The sequence below is a fragment of the Abramis brama genome, assembly GCF_963993115.1.
Source record: "Abramis brama genome assembly, chromosome: 6".
Taxonomy (NCBI): Eukaryota; Metazoa; Chordata; class Actinopteri; order Cypriniformes; family Leuciscidae; genus Abramis; species Abramis brama.
Genome location: NC_139968.1, coordinates 24690099 through 24703177, shown reverse-complemented (window position 1 = coordinate 24703177; position 13079 = coordinate 24690099). Strand labels below are relative to the sequence as shown.

Sequence of the window (13079 nt, the reverse complement as noted above, 5' to 3'; positions counted from 1 at the left end):
TAATAACGTGTATTTTAAATCTGTCTGAAAGCCTCTTCAAATTAATTAATTTAAATGAAGGAAATCTTATGCAGATATATTTAGTGAAATGCTGCCAGAAAAGATCTTGAAAACAGTATCGCTGTCATCTCTTTTCTTTCAGATTTCTGCAGCGAAATCCTGTGGTGGAGGGTTAAGACCCCACCTGAGGTCCTTATTGCTTTGTTACTGTTGCGGTTCTCTCGGGGAAGCAGAATGCTTGGGGAATAATTGGATGGAGCATAAGTGTGGGCTCTAAGGGGCCTACCGGAGAGCTGGGTAATTTGTAAAAAATAATATAAACCAATCAGCATCCTATAAGCACATATTGATGTCCCATTTGACCTCTTCAGATGTTTTCCAGGACATACCGATGTTCTTCAAAAACGCACATAATATATGATAAGGTTAAAGGCCTAATGAATCACTGCCCCGTAAGTAATACTCCAATTAAAATGACTTCCTTTCCGCCTCCCCGTGAGCAAGGGCAGGTGCTAATGCAAGACGGCCCGCTCTCATGGAGGTCACTCACAGGCTGCTATGGGTTATGGTAGGACATCTGTTCTCACTGCTGGGGTCTACGAGCTCCTGGGGTTACTTTTTTCTTTCTTACGCGCTCACAGACATATATATGCACGCACACACTCCCCTCCTTCCATCAGGGTGGTCACTGGAGTCGGCCGGTGTAAGTGAGTTAGGAAAATTTGCAGGTGAGCTAATTATTCTTGTGCTGTCATGTTTCCAGTCGAGCGTGCAGGACTAACCCCGATATAATCCCCTGAACACAATCAGCCTTTATTTAATTTTGCTTCTCATATCATGTGCATCCATGCAGCCCCAAGAAAGCATCTCTGCTCGCTTCTGAGACCCTTTCTTCCCATTTAAACAATGAACACCACAAAGAGGCAGAGGTAGGGGAGAGAAAAGGGTCATTCTTTGAATTATTTGTTTGTATTTTCTGTAGCATTTTAAAAATATAGATTTATGGAATAGTTTATTGTTTTAAAAGAGGGAAAATGTGAGGGTTAACAGTATTGATGTGTTATAATACTTTGTCTTAAAAAGAGTGAGAGGAGAGAATAAAGGCATAATGCTGGCTTTTTATTTCCATATTTTGCTGTCCTCCTCCTCAGTCTTCTCCATTTCTGTCACCTTTTGATTGCATTTAAAGCGCACTGGGTAAAAGTGTTAACCGAACAGTATAAATAACATTTCTAGCTATACGGTCCACATGGGAGCAATGCAGCCACGGTGCAAAGCGGAATTACTTAACAAATGTGTAGATGTAAAAACTGTGTCCACCAAACAGCATCAACCATTTAAAGGACAAATCCAGTAAAAAATGAACCTAGGGGTAATTAACACATGGTTACCGAGTCGATCGTTCCCTGCGATGCGTTTTCATGAAAATCGAATGTAAAGAGTTTTATCTTTAAAAACAGATTAGCTCATAACACTAGTATATGGGGCACAGAGTAAGTAAAAGTAAATCGCTAGTTAATACCACTAACAAGGCTCAAAATAGCCTCACACTAACACGGTAGCATAATGAGGGTCCCTACATGCAAACCGAAGCATTGAGAACTTTGTAAGTGTACAGACAGTTTAATAAGAAGATACTTTATAAAGACAGTACATTACGCGTTTACATGCAGGAGCCAACTTGGAAAACAGTCTCGACTAGTCGAGCCACGAACGCCGTGCTACGTTAGATTTCACAAACGTAATTCCTATCAACCAGCTCACTTAGCACGGCGTTCGTGGCTCGATTAGTCGAGACTGTTTTCCAAGATGACGCCTGCCTGTAAACGCGTAATGTACTGTCTTTATAAAGTATCTACTTATTAAACTGTCTGTACACTTACAAAGTTCTCAATGCTTCGGTTTGCATGTAGGGACCCTCATTATGCTACCGTGTTAGTGTGAGGCTATTTTGAGCCTTGTTAGTGGTATTAACTAGCGATTTATTTTTACTTACTCTGTGCCCCATATACTAGTGTTATGAGCTAATCTGTTTTTAAAGATAAAACTCTATACATTCGATTTTCATGAAAACGCATCGCAGGGAACGATCGACTCGGTAACCATGTGTTAATTACCCCAGGTTCATTTTTCACTGGATTTGTCCTTTAAAAGGGATAGTTAGCATTGCCAAATGATAATGTATATCAAATCAGCAATGTTTTGCTCTCTCTGTTGCAGAAGGTATGCACACACACGTAGACATAAACAATCAATCAGTGACTGGCTGGCACTCACGGAGAGGTACTTGCAGTTGTGCTGCATCTTGAGGCTTCTATATAATCAAAGAAGTGTTTATCCATGATGGTGGATGTCATTAAAACGCATTCTGTCTGCATCTCTCGCTCAAGACACAAGCATAAACAGCCTATATAACAAGACTAAAGTCACTCAATCCCATCTCTCTCTCTCTCTCTCTCTCTCTCTCTCTCTCTCTCTCTCTCTGCATTCCCTTCTTTCTCTTTCAAGTGTTCTCAAAGCTGCCTTGAATCCCTAATGATGGAAAGAAAATGAAAAATCTGGATGGGAGGGAAATTAATGTATGTTAATCATTGCTCAGAGCTCATGATGATATAATTTCCAAAACGTACGTGTGTGTGTGCTGTGTGTAATTTATACAAATGTTATTAATAATTACACATTTTAGATTTTTTGATTTTTAACATTGCTGTCAAAACTAAGTGTGATGACAAGTTACAGTGGATGGATGGATGGATGGATGGATAGATAATGTATACGTTAACAAATGTATAAATAGCTAGATAGGCAGATAGATAGACAGATAGGTGTGACTGTGTCGTCAAAAGTATCAATGTAAAATCGGGATTTTAATATTAAAATCCCTTTTAATATGATCGTAATCGGCCCAGTATGCAAATGTGATCATGCCATATTTGAATATGTTCCAGAAGTAGCAGACTGAACACCACCACAGAACTCTGTCTTGGCAGCAAGCCGAGTTCCCAAATTCCACCCTAAAGTCCAGTCCAATGACCTCATGGGACATTACCTACTGTGGGATGCTAAAAGATGCTAGTCAGACCACACAGCTGGGTAAACAAACAAAAACACACACACACACACACACACACACACAGAGAGAGAGAGAGAGAGAGAGAGAGAGCGCCTCATTTGCTCAACTCAGCCAAAGCAATCACCCCGAGGCACTCATCCTTCACTCCAGAAATACTGTGGACACTTATTTTTATCATGCTTTATTTATTTATTTATTTATTTATTTATGCTTTATTGCATTGTCAAATAAATCCAGTGACTTTATCATATTGCGTTCACTCTCCACCTCAACACATCTCTCATTTTCTCAGATCAGAGAACGTGTGCTGGCACGGCACAACACTGCCACTTATCGGAAGTATCCAGTACGGCAGTCTGTGATTGGTCGATACTTAAAAGTCCTTCAAACAAACTTGTATTTGTCTGTTTGGATTCGTAAATTGCATATAAATATCTGGCTGATTTTCAAGCTGCTTACATAAGGTATTCTTTATCAGATTGTGTGTGCATATAATATTTACATCTTTCAGGGTCTTGCAGCGTGACCATTGATCTGTTAATTAGCACCCGGATGTGAAGGCCTCCTTATTGACCGTTTGTGCTGGGTAATGAGGACACCTGCGGGACATCTAAATCAATGGAAGTCACCAGGGACAATGCCAAGCAGTTGTTTAAAAGCGTCCTCTAGCTAAGGAAGCGCACGTACATATTTTTTTCTAAAAGAGAAGGTAATTCCAAATGAGTTTCTTGGTTTATAAAGCCCAGTGAGTGCCAGTTCCTCTTCTCAAATTGCATTTAAATTACATTTTAAATAAATAGTAGAATTATTCTTTCTGTTTTGAGCTATACAAAGACATTGGAGAACAATTACCATGTATCCTGCTATAAATAACATGATAAGATTCATGGATAAAGAAAACTTGATGCTGAGTTAATGATGGGATAAAATTGAATTTTATTGAACATCTTTATTTTAAAACTAATGCTATAGATTTTAAAACAGATGGATGGATGGATGGATGGATGGATGGATGGATGGATGGATGGATGGATGGATGGATGGATGGATGGATGGATGGATGGATGGATGGATGGATGGATAGATAGATAGATAGATAGATAGATAGATAGATAGATAGATAGATAGATAGATAGATAATAAAATTGCTCACACGTTACTTGAATTTCATCTGTTCACAATTTTATTTAGCTAGTTTTCATTCCATAATTCTAACAGTTTGGCCTCTGAAACTGATTTACCTTCTATTTATAAAGAAAGACTTTTTTCACTTTGTAAAGAAACATTCATTCATTCATTAAGTACGATCAAAACAAATTTGAGTAAATTATTCTTATGTAAACTGTTGCATTCAGTTCAACACAATCATTGGCGTAAATAGATTTTTCTATGATTTACACAGAAAATCGCTTATGTTTAATGAGTGAGGCCTGATGTTTTGACACATTAACTTTTAGCTTAGGTTACAATTGGAAACACAATTCATGTACTATAAAAAAAAAAAAAAATCTGATAGTAAAGTTTCAGGCAATTAAGACATGAAAAACACTAGCTTTGATGCCTCAAACAACATATGTTGGATGGTCATAAACATCATACCATATGCTCAATAGGTTTTTTCAAAAGAATAATTTGCTTTTGTGGGTCTTTTTAAAGCACAGTGTGATTTGTCTAAAACCCCAGAACAATCCATTGTAAATCAGCCTAATAGTCTGAAGCTAATCAGAATAAAACATTTTATAATCAGTCTGGAATTGAAATGACAAGAGCGCAACACCTGGTCCGCATTTCACTCGATGAGATTTATGATGGGCATGTCTTGGAAAGAAAATGTCTAGGCAAAATAATAGAAACATGCTTTGTAATAAATTATAAACTGGTTTTGATTCTAGCAAAATAAGCCAAGCAAATTGTCATACAAGCAGCGTGTACAATTCTGTCCAAACAAAACAACAATCCTAATACGCTGTGATAAAGAACAAAGCAAAATTTAAGAGAAGGAATGTATTGTGACTCATTAAACTACAGAAAATTGAACTTGTTTTTTTTTTTTACATCCGACTCATTCGTCTTCGTGGTGTTCGAAAAACTCATGGCAACAAATGGTAACCATGGTGATGAAGGTCATGAACTCCTGAAAATCACACTCAGAGTCGCCGTCGGTGTCCAAGCTTTCCATCAGACTGTCCATTGTTGCTTGATCTTTCACTTGCTGAGGGAGATAAAGAGAAAAACGTAAGAAATACGAAAATAGCTAATTTGCTTAGCATTAAAATATGTAATCTAGGGTTGTCAAATCGATTAATCAAATTTAACATAATTTAAAAAGTTTGTAAATATATAAGTGTGTGTGTGTGTGTGTGTGTGTGTGTGTGTGTGTGTGTGTGTGAGTGAGTGAGTGTGCGTATGTGTGCATATATATATATTAGTGTTGTCAAATCGATTAATCGCGATTTAATTGCATCTAACATAAAATATTATTTATATAAGTGTGTATATATATATATACACACATATACACAAATATACTGTATATATACATACACACACACACACACACACATATATATAAACAAACTTTTTTGTTAAATGCGATTAATCGTGATTAATCGATTTGACAGCACTAATATGTTATTAAATCGATTTATATATATATATATATATATATATATATATATGTATGTATATGTGTGTGTGTGTGTGTGTACTTTTACTTAGATGAGATTAATCGATTTGACAACACTACATTTTAATCGTAAATTTTTTACACAAAAACTCAATTTTGACAGAAATCCTTGATTTCTAAATGAAATATTCTTAAATTTTCAAGACAAAATATAGGGTAAAAATTATTATTTTTTTAATTACCTCAGTAAGAGTCGGGAATTCATGCGTGAGCAGATCCTTGAGTTCGCTCTTTTTTAATTTGTACTTGTCGCCTTCTTTCGACGAGTACTTGTGGAAGGTGTCAATGATGGTTCCCAGGCAGGTCTCTAAGTCGGACATCTTAATGTACTGTAGTGTTTTCGACGTTTTCTGGAATAATTACAAAAAGCACAAAAAAAAGTGTTTGAAAATGTTTGAAACCAATTTCAAGCTGTTTAACTTTTCCCCTCGAACGACTGTAAACGTTTAAGTGTTGTAGCAATTTTATGGACCATTAACTTTCTTTCTGTTTTTCACTTGTGCAAACACATTTCTAGTCATTACAGTATGTAGTTAGTTTTGCAGTACAGAACGCTTGGAGCGAAATAAGCTGTAAAACATTATAATGATATAAAAACTTACTAGACTTACCAGCAGAGAGTTTGTCAGAATGAAGCGATTCGGAGCTGAGTGAGATGGGAGTCTATTTATAGGTCTGTAACAGAGGGGCCTGTAGCTTTGAGATTCTGACCTGTCAATCACCAGAACTGACCAATGAGCTTCTGACCTTGTTCTCACTCCACTACACACATATTCAGAGTGAGATACAAAGAGTTGAAGATCAACGCACACACAAAGTATAACACTTGTCTGGCCAAATTTATAGTAAAGAAGTGAGTGCAAAAATCTGTTCCATGAAATAATGCCTTATCATGCAAAACTTTCTTTACATGAAATATCGTCTCGTAAACGTATTAAATACGTTTGATTGTCTGCATGTTTTAGATGTTTCTTTGGAAACATCCAGCTTTTGTCCTGTCAGTCTTTTCCACGGAAATCAAACAGTCTTCTTTTCTATACATTGGTCGTCTCGTCGTCTCACTCTAGGCCGTGAGGATACGTTCACAACTTTTTTTCCCTCTTTTTTGCTCTCCTTTTGATCTTTCTGGGAAGTTCTGTTGCCCATAAGCACACACAAGTGTTTTGTTGTCAGGCATCTGGGTGGACGACAATAGTGTGTTTGAGAGGAAGTGAGTGGTGTGGCATGTTAATCAGCCGATCCTTTTCTGTTATAGAATTGGCCAGACGTGTGTCCTAAACACCAGCGGACTATTAAACAGTTTTGACACCGAGACAAACATACTCACACACACATACACATTCAATGCACTGAATGACATAATGTACACTACATTTCAATACGTTTTTTTTACAGAATCATTTTATGTTTGTTACTGTAGGCAGGATATTGACTGAATAATAATAATAATAACTTCTTTTATTTATTTATTATTATATATTAACATAAATAAATGAATAATTTTTTTATGTTAATATATTATTATATATTGTATGTATTTTATATTCAATTAATTCAGTGTTTGAATAATAAAATTAATAACAATAATCATAAGAATAATACAAATAATAAGTGTTATTATTATTGTTGTTGTTTTATTGAGTTTCTTTTGACAAGGTTGCTTGTTTATTTTCATATGAACTCAACTATATATATAAATATATATTGAAATAACATAAATTGAATAACAATAATAATAACAACCAATGTAATTGCTTTTTAAATGTGTTTAGTGTTGCTATTATTATTATTTACAGGCAGTTTGCATAATAATAATAATTGTATTTACCGAGAGCCTTTTTAGCATGACAACAGAAAATGGAAACTTGTAATCTGCCTGTTTTAAATATATATATATATATATATATATATATATATAAAATATATATAAACATCAAAGCAATATAATTTCACAAGTATCAATATTTACCCTTTTAACAATATATGAATATAAATAACAATTATCGAATGCCTATTTTAGCATGCGTTACAATATTAGAAAAATGAAAAGATGTTTATGAATAATAATATAATACATTTTTGAATGTTTATGCCTTGTGTTTTAACTATGAATACTTTTAACTACATACATATTATAATGTATTTAGTTGCACTAATTACTACTATTGTTTTAGGCATATATAAACAGTGAAATCTGAAATCATGAAGTCATAGTCCATATTAAAATGAAGAGGTGCATGGGAATGCAGTCACGGGGCACTACGATCCTTCAATCTCCCGTCCCACTCCTCCCTGGCGTTTGCCCAGCGGGCCGGACGGTTGGCGATTGCCGGACAGCCTTTATTCTGCCATAATAAATGTGTCTTTGTGGCTTCATATAGGCAGCACAAGCAAACTGTTGTTGACAGCAAACACTGCATCTTGTGTGGGGCTTGCTGTCCTGACGGCCTTTCTCTGGGGTCAGATGGATATAACGCCCCATGAACAAATCAATAATCCATCTCTCTCCCTCTCTATACTCGTGTGTTGATTTGTTCATCACATTGCAATCTGGGAGTGGACTGCCTCAGATGACTGTTCAATTATGGCTGCTGAATTGTTTTGCAGTGATGAATCAGTGATCGTGATCCAGTCTGAGATGTGTGGGTCAGGTTTATAAATTGTTTTTCCATTTTTTTTCATTTTGGGCACTGAATTTCCATGAACAGTTGAACATTAACTTAAATAATTAGATTAAATTAAATGTATTAAATAAAAATAATAATAAAATAATGAGACCATTTTATTCTTAATATTAAAAGAAAAAATAAAATAAAACGAAATAAATTAATAAAATAATAAATAAATGAAATAAAAAAATAGTTATACCATTTAAACTTAAAATTAAATGTCCCTAAACAGTTGAACATTAACTTAAATTAAATTATTAAATTAAATTAAAATAATAAATAAAAGAGACCATTTTTTAAAAAACTTGATATTAAATTAAATTAAAAAACAAAATAAATAAAATAAATTTAAACTTAATATTAAATAAAATAAAATACATATATTTTTAAAAAATAATAAAATAATGATACCATTTTAAACTTAATATTAACTTACATTTAAAACTAAATTAATTCATACAATAATTAATAAATAAAATAACAAAATAGTGGGACCATTTCATAGTTAAACTTGATATTAAATCAAATTAAAGTAAAATAAATAAATAAACAAAATTAATTTAGAAATTCTTAAAAATAATCAATAAATAAATTCTTTAAAAATTAAATAAAATGAGAGCCTTTATCAGTTAAACTTAATATTAAATCAAATTAAATTAAAATAATAAAAAAACGAAATAAATTAATAAAATAATATGAGGCACTTTAACAGTTAAAATTTATAATAAATCAAATTAAAGTAAAATAAATAAAAATATATAAAAAATTCAGTAATATAAGACCCTTTAACAGTTCAACTTAATATTACATCCTATTAATTTAAATACATTTTAAAACTAAATAAATTAATAAAATTAGGCATTTTAACAGTTACAGTTTAATATTCAATCAAATTAAATGTAAATAAATAATAAAAAATAATTAAAAATACACTAATATGAGGCCCTTTAACAGTTAAACTTAATATTAGATCCTATTAAATTAAAATACATTTTAAAACTAAATAAATTATTAAAATAAATGAATAAATGAATGAGGTGCTTTAACAGTTAAACTTTAATATTCAATCAAATTAAATGTAAATTAACAAAATAAACAAAATCAATAAAATAACTAATACAAATAATATGAGATTCTTTTAACAATTAAACTACAACTAAATCAAATTAAATTAAAATAATAAAATAATTTGAGGCGCTTTAACAGTTAAACTAACATTAAATCAAATTAAATATAAATCAATAAATAAACAGAAGTCAATGCAAGGCCTTCATCATGATATAAAATCAAGTGTGTGTGTGTGTGTGTGTATTTGTCCAAGTCTGGCTGTGAATAATCGCCTCTATAAAAAACAACAGAATAAATGAGCTTTTGTTGGCCGCTAGATTGAGGAACCTGTTCTGTCCCTGTATTGTGTCAGCCATATGATTGGCGGCCCAGTGCACTCTGGGATACTGGTGGTGGCCTGACAGAGGACTCATTCTGAGCTCCAGCCACGCTCAAGATCACATGCTCTCATTGACTACTGTTTCCTTACTATTGCTATATCTATCACTTCTATTCATCTCAACTAAAAAGAAGTGTAAGAAAAACAATAAAATGGTAAAAAGTTATTTATTGCTGATAATTACTTGCCAGTTTAGTTTGGTTGGTTTTGAAATGCTCAGCAATCATGTTTAATTCATTTTTATCTTTGAGTGGGTCTTTTCGATAAAATACATGATCATCTAAAAGTACAGATATGAGAACTTCCGGCCAATGGGATTTCACAATGGGCGGAGCTACTACTTACATGGCCTTCGAAAATATACTGAAACATAAAAAGAGTAATTTTTAGTAATGTCAAATCGATTAATCGCGAATAATCACATCTAACATAAAGGTTTTTATATATTTACACACAGTACCGGTCAAAAGTTTGGAAGCATTATTTAATGTTTTTGAAAGAAGTCCCTTATGCTCATCAAGCCTGCATTTTTTTTAAATAAAAAATACAGTCAAAAACAGTAATATTGTGAAATATTATTGCAATTTAAAATAATGCTTTTCTATTTTAATATACTTTGAAATATAATTTATTTCTGTGATCGAAAGCTGAATTTTCAATAGCAATTACTTCAGTCTTCAGTGTCACATGATCCTTCAGAAATCATGCTAATATGCTGTTCCCTTTCAAGGGAACTCAAGCTGCATCAAGACACGGTAGGAACGCCCCTGCGTGATTGCGTTATGAAGCACGTATGAAATCAGTCCAATGGCGTGACGGAACGTCATGTGACGTCATCGACCAGGAAACTATAAAGCATACCTGGAACAAACAGTCACTAGCTTCTGTGTCTTCAGCAAGCGCTCTGTGTGAAACTGTCTCTGTCTATTTATTGTTGTTTGTCCACAAGCAGCATAAAATATATATCTAGACAGGAGTATAATGGCAAGCAAACAGCTTTGGATCATGTGTTCGTCCCTGCCCTCACTTCATTACGAGTGGGGACACATGCGATTTATGTGTTGTTTGTTTGGGAGTGGAGCAAGCATGGTCAGCTCTAGTAAAAGGGAGCTGACAGTGTTCATTCATAAATTCCTGACGTGTAACATATGCACCATCCAGAGTTTTAGCTCTGTTTCTGTTGGCTTTCTTCTCGAGGGAAGAAAGTTGATAAAGATTCTTTGGCCCAGATCTCGCATTTGCTAAGGTAGCTCGTAGATTATGGGGCTGCAATAGGGTGACCAGACGTCCCGAAAAATTCGGAACAGCTGTTACAGCTGTTTAACAGCGGCTAAGCTGTTGTCCCGAATCCTGAATCCGGTCCTAATTGTCCTGAAAATTATACTAAAGCAAAATCTTGAGTGGTTATTGTCTGATAAAACATTAAAAACAGTAAAAACTAAGAAGAAGTCCTGACTTCTGAGGGCAGTCCCCTCCGGGGAGAAACAGATTCCACCTCATCAAAATACTGTGCCCGTTTCTCCTCGGCGCCCTCTGGGAAGTGACTCTCTGAAGAGGGTCGCGGCGCTGCCAGTTCGGTTGTTCCCTGCCGGTTAGCCACTTCGGGGCACCGAGGCGTCAGCGTTCCCGAACGATACTCCGAGGAGGGTCGTAAAGCAGTCAGTTTGGTTGTTCCCTGCCGGTTTGCCACTTCAGGGTGCCGAGGTGCCTGCATTTCCCAACGATCCTCTGAGGAGGGTTGTAGAACAGTCAGTTTGGTTTTTCCCTGCCGGTTCGCGTTACAGGGCACCGAAGTTGCTGTTCGACCAATACCAGAGGCCAGTCTCGAGAGACTGGTCCCCTTAGTAGATTTTCTGGCAGCGTGGAAGCTACTGCCAAATATATCTCGTTGGGTCCTGCTTACTATAGAAAAGGGTTACAGAATTCAGTTCGGTTTTCGTCCGTCCAGATTTTGAGCCGTCCTCCCTACGGTGGAGCAGGCTCTGGTTATGGAGCAAGAAGTACAGACTCTTCTACGAAAGTAAAGACTCTTCTGCGACTCTTCTATAAAAAGGGTTCCTCCTCCCAGCAGGGAGTCAGGGGTTTACAGCCGTTACTTCATTGTTCCAAAGAAGGATGGAGGCTTACATTCAAACAGATTGTGTCACAGATTCAGTCCGAGGACTGGTTTGTCACGTTTTGAAGGACGCGTCCTTCCATGTAGCCATCCATCCTCATCACAGGAAGTCCCTGAGGTTCGCTTTCGGGGCGAAGTGTACCAATATCGAGTTTTTTTCCTTCGGCCTAGGTAAAACTAGGCCAGTCACTCACTGTGAAATAGTTTCAGAGACTGGTGGGTCTCATGGCAGCTGCGTCCAACGTAATAACTTTTGGCCTCCTGTACATGAGGCCCTTGCAGTGGTGGCCAAGAACCAAGGGGTTTTCTCCGAGGGAAATCTGTTTTGCATGACGCGGCGATGCCTACGTGCCTTAGTCATGTGGAAGAAACCCTGGTTCCTCGCCCAAGGCCCAGTGTTGGGTGCTTCTTGTCGTCGCGTAATGCTAACAACAGATGCTTCCTTCCCAGCTTGGGGGGCGATCATGAGTGGTCGCTTGGCGCAAGGTCTGTGGCAGGACCATCTACTTTCTTGGCACATAATTCGGCTAGAAAAGATGCCGATGTTTCGAGCTCTCAAACACTTCCTCCCAGACCTGAGGGGCCATCATGTGCATGCCCGGACGGAAAACACACCGGTTGTCTCTTACATCAACCATCAGGGGGGTCTGAAGTCACCTCACTTATGCAAACTGGCTCACCAGATCCTCCTGTGGGCTCAAGGGAATTTGCTCTCTCTCAAGGCAATTTAGATCCCGGGTAGACATGTGCCGGTATTCGGTAATGCGATAAATCACGGTAATGAATATGCACGATATTGTTATCGCGGGCAAAATACCGTGAAAAATAATAGATCCGAATTTAGATTTTTAGAATGCGCATTATAGCTTATTTTCCATCAACCGCTTAAACAAACACTGCGTATATGCTGCGCGAAACACGTGCGCACTCTGATGTAAACAATCGCCACGTGTATAAGCATGCGGCCGGTGCGCACTTCTAGTCTAATGTAAACAGTCCTCACATGGAGGAACGCCGCCGCCTACAGTCTATGGTCGCCGCCGATCTATCCGGATCCATCCCGCTTCTAAAAGCAGAGCTGCCAACTC

General features: G+C 36.2%; 1 protein-coding gene across 2 annotated transcripts; it reads right to left on the bottom strand.

Annotated features, from left to right (window-relative positions):
- Positions 1–4233: 4233 nt before the first annotated feature.
- On the bottom strand, positions 4234–6475 carry s100b (S100 calcium binding protein, beta (neural)). 2 transcript variants are annotated; one of them, XM_084115959.1, is made up of 3 exons: positions 6371–6475; positions 5942–6109; positions 4234–5285 (listed from the first exon to the last, which is right to left on the bottom strand). In XM_084115959.1, exons 2-3 carry the CDS (start codon positions 6077–6079, stop codon positions 5136–5138), a joined length of 288 nt encoding a protein of 95 aa, XP_083972085.1. In that variant the 5' UTR covers positions 6080–6109; positions 6371–6475; the 3' UTR covers positions 4234–5135. The 2 variants fall into 2 exon arrangements, with proteins under 2 accessions (XP_083972085.1, XP_083972086.1); XM_084115960.1 differs by having other exon boundaries at positions 6362–6401.
- Positions 6476–13079: the final 6604 nt, after the last annotated feature.